The sequence below is a fragment of the Cupressus sempervirens genome, chromosome 3, assembly GCF_028749045.1.
Source record: "Cupressus sempervirens isolate cs-2001-9-10 chromosome 3, ASM2874904v1, whole genome shotgun sequence".
NCBI classification, from domain to species: domain Eukaryota; kingdom Viridiplantae; phylum Streptophyta; class Pinopsida; order Cupressales; family Cupressaceae; genus Cupressus; species Cupressus sempervirens.
In genome coordinates this window covers 50,078,245-50,096,659 of record NC_143120.1, presented here as the reverse complement: position 1 = coordinate 50,096,659, position 18,415 = coordinate 50,078,245, and the positions used below count along the sequence as shown (strand labels likewise).

The window sequence follows — 18,415 nt, the reverse complement described above, 5'->3', positions numbered from 1 at the left end:
TGGTTACAACCTCTGTATAGAGTACAAATCTGGACCTTTACAATGTAGCTCAAAAATACAATAATTGTGAAGCAATACAATGCAAAATAGGACCTATTTTTGAAAGTGGTATTTTTGTCGACACAAGCCTACAATTTGATTGCACATTTGAAAGGTAGAAAAAATATACACTTTCAAAAAAACAGAAGTTGAAAAAGAGTCCAGATGAGCCTATATGATGCATTTGAAGCTGCAAAATGCAAGATTTGGCAGGTACAGTCACCAAAAAATGCTTATTCTGAAAAATCCATGCACCAAAACTAGAAAAAAACTACACCACTGAAAAGTTCAAGAAAATTTACCCAAAACAAAAAAAGATCGTACCGATTTGGAGTCTGAATGATTGAGTTATGGCCTCTCAAAGTTAGGTTGCCAAATCAAAACTGCATTTGAAGAGGGGTCTGGAGAGGAAAACACGATGTTAAATTTGACGGTCAAACAACCATCGCAGTAATTCAAAATTGCCTCTAAATGACGGTTAAATGATCGTCAAGTTTAAGACAGTAGTTTGTTGACATTAGCAAAAACTCCACCCTGGATGATAGCACGATGTCATGATGACATCAGCGTATAGATTGTATGGAATTTACAGACATGACAACTTGTGTGGCTATACATAAATTATGCCACTGATGAGTCAAATTGTACGGATGGTGATGTGGCTCTGTTGACGGGTTGCTGACTGTATTAATAACGTGGCAATATCCATGTGGGCGGTGGTTACTACGCTATCTCACTGGATGCTGACGTGGGTTGGCAGGAGCAATATTTACGGCCGCCAGTATTAGGAGTTTAATCCCATATTGAGTGGGTTAACTTGATGTTGCTTGATTAAAAAAGATGCGGCCGAATATGAAATAAAATGAAGAGCCCTTTGGTGGATACGGCTTGCGGAACGTTGATACTTTGCGGTTGCCAAATTAAGCTAGATTATTATGCAGTCCGATCCTACTATGTGGTATGACCTGCCAATTAAATCCATTAGATTTGGAAGCACCGATTACAATAGAATATTTTGCTCCTAAAAAGAATATTTTCTATGCAGGTTAGGGGTGTGATTGCTTGGTGCCTGTGCAAATTTTTTTTCTCTACATGCTTGACTAGGCTAAAAATAATTTTGAAATTTTTCTTCTGAAAATGCAGAAATAATCAGATTTGAAAATAATTAAATAGATCAAATAAAAGACCATACCCAGCTTGCAAATCAGGCCTTCAAGTTCCGATTTGCAAAATTTTCTTTGCCTCACAATCGACTTTTGCCTAGGGTAGGCAAATTTATAGTTGATCTTCACCAAATTGTTGCTCTAGACGCAATGGCGAGGTCCGCTTTGGCTCTAGATGCTGCCAATTACAACAGATGCTCTGGATTTGAATCATGTCCCTTTAAGAGATGAAGCAACAAGGTCTTCAATGGTTTTATGACGAGAATCTCCCTCATCTTTGATACCATGTAAGAATTTGCCTTAGGGCAAAATTTACCCAAGACCAAGGAACTCAAACACAAACACAAAATAGACCAGAGTATGATCAGAATAACTGTATAGTATTCAATTCAATGTACAAGTACACTAGGAGCACCTGTATATAAAGGTCTCTGAGATGCATCTAGAATACCTAGGAATCAACTACATGATAAGTCATACAACAAGACACATGTCCACTAGATATGGGCTATCCTTCATTATGTACAGAAGTAAGTGTGATGATGAGAGGATAAGCCTATAATGGTGTAACACACAAATTTATGTAGTAGATAACATGTGCTATATTAGGAGTGCGAATAACTGTGTTGTCTACATGACAACTCAGTGAATGATGCAAACTCTAGTGTTGCAGACACTATGTGCTGAATTAGGTTTGCGTACTTTTGTGTTGTCAACATGACAACTCATAAAGGTACGCAAACTCCTAAGTGTCTCACAAAATAAATAATAAAATAATGCATTAACCTAAGTAAACTTAAGTAAAGTTTAAATATTAAATATCTATTTACACCAACAGTAAGTTATGAGAGTTTCTTTGAATTGAGAGATATGCTACTTTCTATATACCTCCGAAAGGCAAGTGGAAATTTTGTATGGAAAAAAAATATCTCATAAAGAATACTAAGTTAATATCAAAACTAGACAAAATAACTCTTGTAATATAGTCCGTAAGTTTCCTTCAATCATTCTTAACCCTCTACACCGATGGCTTAGGAATGAATCCATATAGATAATGCAAAGAAATGAGCTACTTAAGGTTAGGAAGCCCTTTCACCAAAAATAATAGTGACCCCCTTATCAGCATTACAAAAAAAGGATGAAGAAAAAATACAAGATATCTCCTCAAATGAACAAAAAGAACCCAAGCCATTAGTTGATGTAAACCAAATCGGACAAAGTCCTTTCTGTTGGAATGTGTAATTTCCCCCTTGAATGAATTACTAGAGGATTCTAGAAACTCTAGTTGGATTATCGAATAGGGTTAGGTCAAATTAATTTTAAGTTTGTAAAGATGTAGAAGTCATTTCTATTTAGATATTTATAGAAAAGTCTATTTGTTCTATGTTGGTTAATTTAGATGCTTTCGGAAACAATCAAAGACCTCTATAAAAGAGGCACAATGTAATGCTTTCTATGATCAGGCAATGAAATGATTTAATAATTTCTATAAGTGCCTGTAGTGTGTATTCTATGTTTAATTATCATTGTGGATCCAATCCATCCACCCCTATCAGTTTGGTATCAGAGTTGTCCTAGGTTTTTGCAAGTGGTATCAGAGCCAAGTTGGGTAGAATTGTTGATTATAATAAAAGAGAAAGCAATGTTTTGGTGCTGCCAAATTGTGGAGGATTGATTTGTGTTATGAAAAAGGTAGTTGTTTTGAAGAAGACCACATAGAAATTGTTGAGCAGTTTTTTGAAGAGGGCAAGACTGACAAGAAAGCACATTATTGAGAACAACAAAATAAGTGGAAAGAAGACTTTTCCTGAAGATTATGTAGGGACCAAAGTGTTTGTAATGAACGAAAGAAAGAGCAGAGGAAAGAAAAAAAGGTATGGTATGAATTCTTATAATTATTTAATGACATTTGAGAAATTATCCTATTGCTGTTAAAAGAAAAGAAGATCATGGTTAGAAAAAGGTTTTAGGTAAATTATAATAGTGGAAGAATATTGTGAGAAGTCTAGCTGCCTAAAGGGTTTGCTTCAAGTTGTTTGAGGATTTAATTAACAAATTCTAGAAGTAGAAAGGCATTTAGAATTTTCTAGAAAGAGTAAGGTGTGTTAAATTGTTAATTTCAATGGGAAAAGTTGGTAGAGTTTAGAAAGAGAAGACAAATAAGTTAGAAGAAGAATTAATGATGGTGAAGAAAGAAAATGCAAGATTATTGTGTGAAGAAGATATTTTGAAAAAAGAATTAGCAAAAGTAAGAAATGAAATGAGAGAAGAAAAGTGTAAAATTTTAAATGAAATTGTGTCTATATAGAGGCAATTGAAGAGTTGAAAAATAGATTAAAATTTGTTGAAGAGGTACATAAGTGGCAGGTGAAGGAGTCATGTAAACATAGAGAGCAAAATAAAGAATTACAGGAAAAGGTCACTATAATAGAAGAGGAGAATGGTTTATTGATAAATAAACTAAATCAATCACTTAGCTCAAACAATGGTAAATCAAAATTAAGATATGATGTTTCTTGTAGTACAAAAGAATTTGAGTTTATCACTTGATCGTTGTGGTTATGTTGAAGAGGTTGATAAGAAAGAATGTGTTGATAAAATTATAGAATACAAAGATAAAGGTGTAAAGTGGAATGATAATACAAATATTTTTGATCATTTTAATGGTAATGTTGGATTGAGAATTATGAGAAAAATGGATTTGAGAGGTAAAGGTTTATGTAAAAATGAACATGGAATAAAGAATCCGATTGAGCCTATAATGAGGCCAAAATATGAAGGTCTTGGATATGCTACAGACAATGGAAAGATGAATACAAGTTTAGGAGAATTAATTGAAGGAATAAAGAATGTGCAATGTTCACACTGTAACAAAAAAGGGCATACAAAGGATAGATCCTGGGATTTCAATCCCTGTAATATTTGTGGCTTGAAAAATCATTGTGATAAGGCATGTGGGAATAGAGAGTGGAATAAAGATTTTATGGCTGGTTGCATCAAAATGAATTGTGGATGGAGCTATGGATCAAATTGGCAAAAAATTGTAGGGATGATCATAGGTTTATTCAGGTACAAATGTTCAAGTGTAAGAAGCTATGGAGTAGCATTGATAAACCAGTTATAGAAAGGCATCAAAGAGGCAAAATGTTTCAATGTCTATAGGCGTTGATGTGGACATGAAAAATAAGTAAAGACAAATAAATAATAATCATGGCACAATGAAATTTGTATGTGACAACATTTGAGGTTGAAATTAAGGGGGAGTGTTGAAATGTGTAATTTCCCCCTCAAATGAAATAGTAGAGGATTCTAGAAACTCCAGTTGGTTTATCGAATAGGGTTAGGTCAAATTAATTTTAAGTTTGTAAAGTTGTAGAGGTCATTTTTGTTTAGACATTTCTAGAAAAGTCTATTTGTTCTATGTCGGTTAATTTAGATTTTTTCGAAAACAATAAAGGACCTCTATAAAAGAGGCACAATGTAATGCTTTCTATAATCAAGCAATGAAATGATTTTGTATTTCTATAAGTGCTTGTAGTGTGTATTCTTTGTTTAATTATCATTGTAGATCCAATCCATCCACCCCTATCACTTTCCTATAAAAATATTATTTCCAATTGTGAAAACATCAAAGTAATTGACTTGTATTTAAAAATACAAAAGCTAAACTTTATTTCCATTTGCAGAAACATCAGAGTATGGTACGTGCATAAAAGAATCTAAAGAGATCTATATCACCTTTCTAATACCACAAGAATTGGCAGAATTAGAGACACTAGTGCGAAAAGTTGAGCCTAGAAAAAAATTCCCATATTTTGTCTTGATTAAAAATAATAGAAACATAGATAGAATTTGTAGATCAAACTTACACCTCTAGAAAATGCTTAAAAGTAACTTTCTAAAGTTATCTTGTTTTCCCAGTTTCAACATCATTTGGAAAGAATATAGATCACTTTAGATAGTTTAGGGTTAAGGAACAAAAAACTCACTGGACTAGAGAGGGATGGGATGTTTAAAGAAAAATACTAATCCATGTCGTTAAATAGTATGTAAATACTGTGAAAAATAAATCAAAAGCTCAAAAAATTTGCTCAGCACAAGAAGGTGTTGAGTGACAGTTTGCTTGACACGCAATGTATGCTGAATGATAGGCAGTAGTTGCCAAGTGAACTTGGCACATGAAGGAGCTGAGTAGCTCGGCACTAAGGGAAACTCGGCACAAGAGGGTGTTGAGAGAGCTCAGTCATTGAAGGCAAGGTGAAGCTCGGCTCAGTGGTTGCTGAGTGATCTCGGTCAACAAAGATACTGACTAAACTCGGTAGGAACAACAAAAGAGAGAACTTGATTAAAGGTTAACTTGAGTGAGCTGTTTAACAGACCTATAGTGTGTGCATTTCCACCATTAAAATGCAAAGGTAATAACAAAGATTTGTATAAAACCTAAACCTAATATGGAATAGATAGAAATGAAGAACTACAACAAGCCAAATATATGGAGATTTACTAATATGCCTGCTTGCCTACTTTTAATTTAAATATTGACTCAATTATTACAAATCTGGGAGCATACAGCTTCAATTAGAGTCAAAATGCGTTAACCAGAAAAAATTAAAAAATTCTATGTATGGTATTCATTTGCAACACTAGATGGCTACATACAATAATGCCTGGAGCAATCATTGCTTCAACATGTCAAACAAAATAACTTATGGAGAACAAGAAGAATCTAATCTTGTGCTATTGCAACTTTGATCTTCTTCCCGAACCTTCTTGCTCTCTGACTACTCTCATATTCTTTCTTCTTCCTTTTTCTGCTCCTGGCAACTATTAAATAAAAATGAGCATATTTTCCTTTTTACCTATCTAAAAAAATTTCTCTCATTTTCGGATTTGAACTAACCTACTTGCATTCAATGTTTTTGATTGTTGTGTAGGCTGGTAGGTGGGCGTTTAGCTCAAGGGGCAACCACTCACGCATGAGACATTTCAACGCTCCCCCTTTTTCCCGAGCCAAACAAAAAACAAGTATCACTCCTGATCAAAATCAACTACACCAAGACACTTTTTTAGGTGCACAAAAGTTCGAATGCCTAAAGGCTTTGTAAAAATGTCTTCTAGCTACTAGTCAGACTTGTAAAATTCTATTTTGAAATCCCCATTCTCCACCAATTTTCTGATGAAGTGATATCTAATCTCTATATGCTGGCTTCTCCCATTGAAGATTGGATTCTTAGATAGTGCATTTGAGGAGATGTTGTTACAAAAGATTGTGGTTCCATTCTCTTGCCTTTCATTCAAATCTGTCAAGATCCTTCTTAACCAAATAACTTTACATGTTACTGCATTCACTACTATGTATTCAACCTTTTTTGTAGATTGAGCAACAATAGGTCGCTTCTTGAATGCCCATGAAATTGTACCTGATCCCATATGGAACATGTATCCGGAAGTGCTCTCCCTATCATCTAAACTTCCAACCCAATCACAATTTGTGTAACCAACCAACTTGAAATCCTTATCTGTAGTATACTAGATCCCAAATCCCTTGGTACCATTCACATTCCTTAGGATCCTCTTTCCTGCTTGCCGATGGGAATCGTTTGGTGTTTCCATAAATCTAGAATCAAACTTATTGCATATATCATGTTTGGCTAAGTTGTAGTCAAATACATCAAACTTCCAACCATTACTCTTGTATAATGTTCGATTCACACTTTTGTTGCAATCTTCCTTGCTCAACTTCAGACCTACTATTGTTGGTGTTGGGGTTGCTTTGTTGTTCAGCATTTTGAATCTCTCCAAGATCTACCTTGCATATTTTTCTCAAGAGATGAAGACGCCATCATGCATGTATTTTACTTCTATGCCTAGAAAGTACTTCAAGAGACCTAGATCTGTCATTTCAAATTCATTTTTCATGGCCTCCTTGAAGTCACTAATTAGAAAATTATCATTTCCAGTGAAGATGAAGTCATCTACATACAAGATAACAATCAACACTTTACCACTTGCTGCCTTGATGTAGAGAGTGGGCTCACCATCGCTTTTGCTAAAGCCATTGCTCATCAAATATGAATCTGCTATACCATGCCCATGGAGCTTGCTTGAGCCCATAAAGAGCTTTCTTCAATTTATACACTTTGTGTTCTTCACCTGCAACTTCATAACTAGGCGGTTGCTCTACATAAACCTCTTCTTTCAACCACACCATTCAAGAAGGTGGACTTCACATCCATTTGATATACCTTCCATTTGTGTTGAGCTGCAATTGCTATGACAGCACACACGATTTTTATTCTTTCAATCGAGGCATATGTCTCATCATAATCTCTGCCATACTGTTGCTTGTACCCCTTGACCACTAAATGTGCTTTATGCCTATCTATTTTTCTTTCAGCATTGCACTTGGTTTTGTATATCCATTTTACTCCAATTAATTGCTTCTTGGGAGGCAAAGTAGTTAACTCCCATGTCTCATTTCTTTCAATAGCATCTATTTCCTCATCTATGGCATTACACCATTTCTCTTCATTCACAGCTTCCTCAAAATAAATTGGATCGCTATGAGAAAATAATTTAAAATTTACACTCTCATCATAAGCTTTCTCATACCTTTCTTCATGGTATATCTCCCTTGGACCTTTAGTCTTTCTTGGCAATAGGGAGGCGAGAGTGGGATCTGAATTCTCAATATTGCAGCTGCTAATATTTTTCATACTAGCTTGGGGTTGTCTTAATGTTCTTGGAGCTGTTGTTCGACATGTTAAGGTCTGCTTGCCTTTTTGCTTTTGTGTGCAATTTATGTTTGCCGCTTCTTTATCTTGTTGATCACCAATGTCATCTTCTTCCTCTTCAATAGTAGACACTTTAGTTGAAGTGCTCGAGGATTCATTTATCGAGCCATCCCATGACTGATTTTCAAGAAACTCCACATCTCTTGAGATGATGATCTTCTTGTCAATTGGATCATAAAGCCTATAAGCCTTTGATTCCAAGCTATACCCTATGAAGATAAATTTGACACTTTTTTCATATAGCTTTTGCCTTTATTCCTTAGGCACATGTGCATATGCTACACATCCGAACACTCTGAAGTCTTCATCTGTCCATCTATTCCTTGACCATGCCTCAAGAGGTTTCTTGTTACGAACTAATTTTGTAGGACACTTATTAATCAAGTAAAATGTTGTTGCTACAACTTGTCCCCAATATTCATTTGGGAGTCCTTTTGCTTTATTCTTGCTTCTTGCCATTTCAACAATGGTCCTGTTCTTCCTTTCAACCACTCCATTTTGCTATGGAATATAATTGGTTGTAAACTCTTTCTTTTTTTCCTTTCTGTCTGCAAAAATTTATAAACATATTGGAGGTATACTCCCCTCCTCTATTTTCTCTATGGACCTTAACATAGTGTCCACATTCTTTTTCAGCCAGGGCTTTGAATTCAACAAATTTGTCAAATGCTTCAGATTTGTTCTTCAAAAAATACACCCATGTCCTACGACTAAAATCATGTATGAATGTCATAAAATAAGTACTCCCCCCAATAGAAGTTTTTTGCATTGGACCTGCTAAATAAGAATGCACCTATTCTAATGGTACTCTAGCCCTTCTAGAATTTCTAGAATTAAAGGGAAGCCTATGTTGCTTACTCAAAATGCAAGCCTCACACTTGTCATAAGAATCTACTATGCTTGGAAAACCATCTAACATTCTTTTCTTGGACAACAAATTTAAACCAATAAAGCCAAGATATGCATGCCTGAGATATCAAAGCTCGGAGGGGTCTTCAATCATTCTCCTAAGAGCCGATTGCTAATGTACTATTTTACATGCATGCTTGGGAGGTGTAGCACTAACTTGAGAAGAGAAACATGTCTCTATCCTCAATGGAAACATTCTGTTCTTTGTCATTTGGACTGCTACAAGTAATCTATTACTCCCATCCTTCTCATGAATGAAACACGTCATTTTCCATCAGCACCTTTTATCCATTTTGAATGAGTTGTCCAACACTCATCAAGTTGTGCTTCATATCGGGGGCAAAATACACATTCTGTATCTCCTTCTTCTCACCTTGCTTGTTGTTGACCATAATAGATCCTTTGCCCACTATGGGAATGTTTCCATTATTTCTCATCTTAATTTTAGACTTAAAAGTCTGGTCAATGATAGAAAATAAACTTTCATTACCACTCATGTGGCTGGTACAACCACTGTCCAAGGACCATACCTTAGGGCTGCCTTCTTCACCAATGTTACACATGATGAAGGTTGTGGGATTGTTTGTATTTTCCATGTTCGCATCAGCCACATTTACATTTTGCTTTGACTGATCAACCTGCATCTTTCAAAATTCACTTGCATAATGCCCATACTTATGACAGACAGTAGTAGCATTCAACATTGTTCTTGTTGGAGTTGTAATTCTTTTTTCCTCCTCTAGAGTTGTTTTGAGAGGTGCTTTCTCCCTCTTTGCTGCTTGCTTATCCTGAGCTTTCTGCACCAACATTTCTTTGACCATTCCTTCCACGAGCTCTACTTCTTGATCCTCTATTAGAGCCATTTCTTCTGCTCCCCCTGCCTCTTGAATTCTCTTGAGCCTTGGAAGATTGCTCTTGGGAAGTTGTTGTTAATCTGTTGATCTGGTGCTTGTGGGTTTGAAGAGTTCCTATCAACTCATCCATGGTCAATATGGAGAGGTCCTTCGCTTCATCTATGGCTATCGTAAGGCTGTCATATTTATGAGGTAAATTCCTCAATATTTTTTTCCACAATCTTCTGCTCTTCATAATTTTCTTCATTTGATTTGAGCTAGTTTATCAAAGTAGAGATTCGTGAGCTGAACTCTACAATAAGTTCATTGTCTCTCATCTGAAGGTTCTCAAAGTCCCTTCTGATCATCAGTAGCTTCACTACTCTGAGTTTATTAGTCCCCTTGAAGTTCGTCTCAAGGATATCCCATGCTTTCTTTGCATAATTTGCTATTGCAATCTTGGGAAGGATTGTCTCTGTCATTGCTACCTCAATTAGACTTAATATCTTTGCATCCTTTCTCCTTGACTCTCTTAACTGAGTGTTTTGTGGGTTTTTTAGGATAGCATACACTACTAGGAGTATAACATCATTAAACCAATTGATCACAAACTCTCACAAGTCATTAGCTACCATTATGATTTTCATCTTCTTTGCCCATGTATCATAATTCTATGCATTAAAGGACGATGATTTCTTCCATATCATTCTTGTATCTCTTGCCATGTCAAATAACCCAAAAAACAAATACCCTAACTCACTATAGATGTGGGGCCTCAAAGCTCTTATACCTTGTGAAAAGTAAATCACAAACTCAAAAAAATTGCTTGGCACAAGAAGGTGTCGAGTGATAGGTAGTAGGTACTGAGTGAACTCGGCACATGAAGGAGTAAAGTAGCTTGACACTAAGGGAAACTCACTACAAGAGGGTGTCAAATGAGCTTAGTCACTGAAGGCAAGGTGAAGCTCAACTCAATTTTTGCTGAGTGATCTCGGTCAACAAGGATACCGACTGAACTTGGTAGGAATAAGAAAAGAGAGAACTCAGTTAAAGGGTAACTTGAGTGAGTTGTTTAATAGACTTACAATCAGAGTCAAAATGCATTAACCAAAAAATATAAAATTCTATGTATGGTATTAACTTGCAGTACTAGATGGCTACATACAATAATGCCTTGAGCAATCACTGCTTCAATAGATCAAACAAAATCACTTACGAAGAACAAGAAGAATCTGATCTTGTGCTATTGCAACTCTGATCTTCTTCTTATATCTTTCTTCTATTCTTTGAATGCTTTGATAGTCTTTCTTTTTCCTTTTTCTGCTCCTGCTAACTATCAAATAAAAATGAGCATATTTTCCTTTTTACCTATCTCAAAAACTTTCCCTCTCATTTCCATATTTGAACTCACCTACCTGCACTCAATGTTTTTGAGTATTGTGCAAGCCATCAGGGTAGTAGGTGGGCATTTGGCTCAAGGGGCAATCGCTCACACATGAGATATTTTAACAAATCAGAGGGAATGCATAAGGCAAAGACAATAGAAATTTTATAATGTTTCTTGTTATGTAGTTTACATTAAATACCCTCTATACAACTATTGGCTAAATGATTACTTTTCCATCTAGATGAATCATTCAATATTGATGTAGTATTGAAGTAATGTTTTTAAATAATACTTAATTTTATTCACTTAAACTTGATTTTGTCACATTGTTACTATAACTATTGGCTAAATAATTACTTTTCCATGTGGATGAATCATTCAATATTGATATAGTATTGAAGTAATTTTTTCAAATAATACTTAATTGTATTTATTTAAACTTAATTGTCACATTTTAACTATTTATTAGCATAATAATTATTTAGATATTTATATGCATCAATCAACTGTGAGAAATTTTTTAATAGAAACTATTCACTTTCCTAGACATGATAAAGACATTTAGATGATTAAGTAATGGCCTTAACAAGATTGGAATATTGATGCAAATCCTCTTATTAATCTTACATAAGGTGATGGAACTTTTATTAAAATGTTAGAAGGTAAATGAAATATCCAATGGCATTAATGTGATACATTATTAGCACCTTGAATCTTAGAAATACTGCATGTTCCTAACTATGCCGAGAGGCATATACAATGGGAGAAGCAAATCCCATCACAAGAATATTCCAAGGAATAATCCGTGTAAGGAAAAAAGTTTTGATGAGAGTTACAAAATAAATTTCATTTTAAAAATCAATTTAAAATAGCAATTCCATTTGGCATTCACAAAAAAGTTTAAAAACAAATTAAGATGTGCAATGCTATTTGGCACTCATAGTTGTTAACAAATAGAAATAGAAAAGAAATTTAATGGGAGTTAGAAACAAATTTTATTTTTAATAAAATGTGTAATGCCATTTGGCAATCACAATTATTAACATATAGAAATAGAAAAGAAATTTAATGAGAGTTACAAATGAATTTTGTTTTTAAAAATCAATTTTAAAAAAAAAAGTCTTTTGGCATTCACAAAAACTAGAAGAACTATATCAAAATAAGTAATGTCATTTGGCAATCATAACTATTAAGAAACAAAATAGAAAACAAATTTGATGGGAGTTACAAACTTTAAAAAAAAAAAATTGAAAATAGAAAATGCCTTTTGGCATTAATTTTTATTTATTTTAAAAATAAGATAAATTGTCAAATAAGATTTTCAAATATAAAATAGATAAAAATCAATATTAAATATGTTAGGTGGCATTTTTCTTTTTCGGATTCAATTTTTCAATTTTATTATAAATTTTTTTTCTAGATTTTCTATTTCTAGAAGTTAGAAAAATGTATATAGGTAGACCTAGTAAAAATATAAAATAAGAAATTAGATACCTCTTATTTTTCTAAATTATAATTAGGATGTTTCTATATTTTCTTTATATTTTTCTATTAGTAATGTCATTATACATACTTAGAAAAGAAAATATAATAATATAGAAACAATTTAGTTTTCTAATGATAACACTTTCTTTCTTTTTATTATTAATCATAGTTAATGAGTTCTATGAAAGTAATTGGAATACCATGAATAATAAATCCTAGAGAAAAATAATTCAATATGGAATATACGTTTAGTATAAGTTTCATCATTAAAGAAAGCGATCATCAGATTTTTGAATTTAATATTAATCTATAATCTATTGTGTATTTGTATTTATAATTCTTTTTCAAATATAATTGTGTTGTATTTTTTGACTTAATGTTTCAAATCAGAACTTCGCTCTTAATTGAGACTTAAACTCTTAACAATAAATGTTCATGTTTCAAATCACAATATTACCTTAAATAAGTTAAAAGTTACCCAATAAAGTTGAGACTTGGCACTAATAATAAATTAAGTTGAAATCTAAATTTAATTATAACTCCACTTGTAATCTTAATTAAATATTTATCATTATTAGAGGGCATAACGAGAGAGCGGGGGGGAGGGGGAGGGGGTGGGATAAGGGGGGAGAAGGGGTAGGGGAGGGAGGGAGAGATTGGGAGAGAGTTGGGAAGGGGTAAAAGAGAGAGGGATAGAAAGGGATATAGATGTTAGACAAAATATCTAGAGAGAGAGGGAGATAATAGTGAAATAATGGGGGAGAGTGAGAGATTAGAAGGCATAACTAGAGAGCGGGGGGGGGTGTTCATATATAGAGAGGCGAGGGAAGGGGTAGGGGGAGGGAGGGAGAGATTGAGAGAGAGTTGGGAAGGGGTAAAAGAGAGAGGGAGAAAAAGGGAGATAGATATTAGACAACATATCTAGAGAGAGAGGGATAATAGTGAAATAATGGGGGGGAGAGAGAGGTTTATTAGAGGGCATAACTAGAAAGAGAGAGAGAGAGGCATATCTAGAGAGAGACAAGTGACCCTATTATGTTTTCAATAGAGAGAGAGCTTAGAGATAGGGTTAGAGAGAGCGATACGATGGTGAGAGAGTGATACGATGGAGAGAGAGAGAAGGGACCTTATTATGTTTTCAATAGACAGAGAGCTTAGAGATAGGGTAGAGAGAGCAATACGATGGTGAGAGATTGATAGAATGGATGGATGGAGAGAGAGAGATCTAGAGTGGGGGGGGGGGGGGATATTGAGGGAGATAGGGGAAGGGGTAAAAGAGAGGGAGATAGATATTAGAAAACATATTTAGAGAGAGGGGGATAATAGTGAAATAAGGAGAGTAACAAAGGTTTATTAGAGGGCATAATGTGAGTGTGTGTGTGTGTGGGGAGGGAGAGAGGGAGAGAGAGGGGGGGGGGGGGGGGTGATTAGGGGTCATATATAGAGAGGGGAGGGAAGCGGTAGGGGAGGGAGGGAGAGATTGAGAGAGAGCTGGGAAGGGGTAAAAGAGAGAGGGAGAAAAATGGAGATAGATATTAGACAACATATCTAGAGAGAGAGGGATAATAGTGAAATAATGGGGGGGGGGGGAGAGAGAGGTTTATTAGAGGGCACATTAAGAGAGAGAGAGAGAGGGGGGGGGGGGGGGGGAACAATGGACCCTATTATGTTTTCAATAGAGAGAGAGCTTAGAGATAGGGTTAGAGAGAGCGATACAATGGTCAAACAAGGGGGGCGAGAGAGAGAGAGGGGTAAAAGAGAGGGAGAGAAAGGGAGATAGATATTAGAAAACATATTTAGAGAGAGAGGGCTAATAGTGAAATAATAGGGAAGAGTAAGAGTAGAGGGTATAATGTGTGTGTGTGTGTGTGTGTGTGTGTGTGTGTGTGTGAGAGAGAGAGAGAGAGAGAGAGAGAGAGAGAGAGGTGGGGATTTGGGGTCATATATAGAGAAGAGAGGGTTCCTATTATGTTTTTAATAGAAGGAGAACTTAGATACAGGTAGAGAGAGGGTGATTAGGGGTATGCATAGAGAGAGGTAATAAATAGTAGAGAGAGAGAGAGAGAGAGAGAGAGAGAGAGAGAGAGATGGTGGAAGGGAGAAAGAGAGGGAGGGAGAGGGAGAGAGAGTAGGGGGCATATAAATATATAGTTTGAGAGAGAGGGGGCACATATCTACAGAGAGATGGAGCGAAGAGAGTAAGAGAGAAGGTGTAGGGGGCATATCTGGAGAGAGAGGCAAGTGATTCTATTTTTTTAATAGAAAGAGGACTTAGAGATTAGGGTAGAGAGAGGAATATGATGGTAAGATAAGAGAGGGGAGACACTGAGAGAGAAGGTGATTAGGGGCCATATATAAAGAGAGAGGGTGTATATATATATATATATATATATATATATATATATATATATATAGAGAGAGAGAGAGAGAGAGAGAGAGAGAGAGAGAGAGAGAGAGAGAGAGAGAGAGATTATGTTTTTAGTAAAGAGGTATAGAGGGATGCCTAGAGAGAGAAAGAGATGATTAGGGGGAATATTTAGAGAGAGAGAGGGGGTAGGGATCCTATTATGTTTTTAATAGAAAGAGAACTTAGAGATAGGGGTACAGAGAGGGTTATTAGAGGGTATATATAGAGAGAGAGGTAGTGGATAATGGATGGAGGGAGAAGGAGAGAGAGAGATTGGGGGAATATCTATATATATACACACACAGAGAGAGAGAGAGAGAGAGAGAGAGAGAGAGAGAGAGAGAGATGATTAGGTAAAATATTTAGAGAGAGAGGTAATGGATCTTATTATGTTTTTAGTATAGAGAGCCTAGAGATAAGGGTAGAGAGAGGGATATAATGGCAAGATAAGAGAGGGGAGAGAGTGAGTGAGGAGGTGATTATGGGGTATAGATAGATAGATAGATAGATAGAGAGAGAGAGAGAGAGAGAGAGAGAGAGAGAGAGAGAGAGAGTATGCTTTTAATAAAGAGGTATAGAGGGAAGCCTGGAGAGAGAGAGATGATTAGGAGGAATATCTAGAGAGAGGGGGTAGGGATCCTATTATGTTTTTAATAGAAAGAGAACTTAGAGATAGGGGTAGAGAGAGGGTTATTAAAGGTGTGTGTGTGTGTGTGTGTGTGTGTGTGTGTGTGTGTACAGAGGTAGTAGAGGGAGGGAGAAGGAGAGAGAGAGATATTGAGAGAGAGAGAGAGAGAGTTAAAGTTTAACTCTCTAACCTAAATAAAATTTAATTATATTTATTAAAAAAAAGTAGTAATTGTCACTTTACTATTAATAATATAATAATTCATATAATGGATAGGATAATATTAATATAATATAAGTATATACTTAGTTTAAAGTTTTTCAAAAATGTCTTCCATGGTGCACAACGATTGCTACTAACTTATATATACTTATATATATAATATGCCAAGAGTCATCCTTCTAGAGGCACCTATTTTTAATTCAAATCCTAACCCACACAAAAAAAACCATAGGATTTAAATTAAAATAGGTGCCTCGAGAAGGATGACTCTCAACATATTATCTATGTAAGTATATATAAGTTAGTTGCAAATCAATCTCGCGCTTATCAAATGATTTCTTATATTTTATTTTAAGTTTGTGATAGAAAGTACATTTGAAAACACTATTCTGTTGTACTAGAATTTAATAAGTCATATTTAATTTTAGGTATTATATTTAAATTAGATCAATGCTCTAGTAATTTTGTGTTATGAAAAATTATGTTTATTCCTTTAAATTCTTATTGATTATATGGAAAACTAAGTGATTTCATTTTTTTGTGATAAAGCATGAATAGAATAATGGAGAAATATCAAAAGAATTATTCTCGAACAAAAGGCAAACTAGAGTTACCAGATAATGTAGAGGTATGCTTTGTATCTTATGATATTCCTTAATTAATTATATTAGAGTTAACAAGAATGAAATAGTATAATAATCATTGTACTATTTTAATTTATTTTTTAATAAAAATAAATGAACCTTTATAATATTTTTATTTAAAATTATTATATTAATTGAATTGTTTATAAAATGAAAATTTAATTGAATTATAATTTGATCGAAGGATAGATTGATTTTAAAAAAAAGAATTTTCTTTTCTTTCATTCAAAAATCATTCACAAATAAATTATATATGTCCCTCATATAGTTAAAGGGATTCTTTCACAAGTCAAAACGAAATAAAACTAATAGTAACCCCCCAATTTTTTTTTATAAAATTATAAACAGTATTTCCATATTTAAAATTTTTTCTCTCTCTAAAATAGATCACATCACCCTTATTTCTCCAACTATTCCAATGCTTTTATAGAATGTAGAGGTTCCTCCAAAGTATCTATGGTCTAGCATATGTGTCTACAAACAAGAGATGCCCTGCCAAAAATTAGAAGAATGAATGGATGTAAATTGAAATGAAAAATGAAGTAGAGGGGCAGAAAAACTCTATAGAGACGTAAAAATACAATCAAATTATTGATAAATTTGAATGTAATATATTTTTTTGCATGAAGATCTCATATAATTGTCATAAAAATAATATAAAATATAATGGTCAAATATAATTACAAATGATCAAATATAATCAAATAATATAATCTTAAAGCCACTATATAAAAAAATGGTAACTTTTAGACTAAACATAAGAGATCTTAGCTTTTACTTTAAAATTCAAATTAAGGATTAAAAGAATTTTTTTTGATGAGGGTTTAGACCTACGAGGCAACCCAGCGAGGCATGAAGACTGCAAGCTACCAACCAGCGAAGACCGCCACATAGACTTTTTAGGGACTCGATATGGGCTCACTCATGCCTGAAACCTCTTCGGCTTAGAGCCAAGAACCAAGGGGCATCCACACCATCAAAATTTAAGGATTAAAGGTATTTTAACTCTTAAAACAAAATAACTTGATCACTATATGTAAGAAATACTTCATCTAGTAGGCAAGAGACTACAACACAATGGTAAATTGTGAGCCTATTATGAGGTCTTGGGTTCGCGTCTACTCGATCTTAATAAATAATAATACTTAATCACAACACATTATAATATTTAATCTTTGCTTTAGCCTCTTAACCATAAAAAAAAGTATTATAAAATTAGAATATACGCACACACGCGTGCACACACACACACACATATTCGATCTCAATAAATAATAATACTTAATCACAACACATAAAAATAAATGATAAAATATATTATATTATAGTTATATATTGATGTTTAATAATATTTATTTACAATCATTTTAGATTAATATATTAAGGTAATCAGTTTACATTTATTTAAAGTTGTCATTTGTAGGTAATGATGAATCACTTCAATTTATATATTTATCAATTTGAAGAGGTGTATGAGGGTATAAAGGACAAGTACAAAAAGATAAGTTACATAAATTTTAATAAGAGTTATAAAAAATATCTATTTTTTTGTTGATGAAAATTAACTTTATTCTCTACCACTATTAGTAGAGTCCAATAGGATTCTAGAAAATTGAAATTTGTAATCATGCAAAATAAAAAATGAATATAAACATTAGAAAATTGTTTAATTCTTTAATATGATTGGTCAATTTAATTGAGAAAATGAATTCAATAAATTCCTTCCTTTCGAAGGAACTAAAAAATTATTCATCATAATGTTTATTTTTTTACCCGCGAAAGAGATCTTACATCTAAGCCTCTTATTGATATTTTTTTCTCCACTAATCGTCATGCTAGATACTAGAAGCATTGGAATAGATAGAGAAATAACGATGATGTGATCTATTTAAGAACTAAATAAT

The 18,415-nt window shown here is 34.0% G+C and overlaps 1 protein-coding gene across 7 annotated transcripts in view; it reads left to right on the top strand.

The window, feature by feature from the left end:
• Positions 1-18,415, top strand: part of LOC149564736 (truncated transcription factor CAULIFLOWER D-like) — a 248,965-nt gene that overhangs the window by 26,235 nt on the left and 204,315 nt on the right. For all 7 annotated transcript variants that reach the window (XM_089818300.1, XM_089818301.1, XM_089818299.1 and 4 more), the window contains exon 2: positions 16,417-16,495. In XM_089818300.1, coding sequence (XP_089674426.1) covers positions 16,417-16,495 — 79 coding nt within the window. The remainder of the gene's footprint in view (positions 1-16,416; positions 16,496-18,415) is intronic.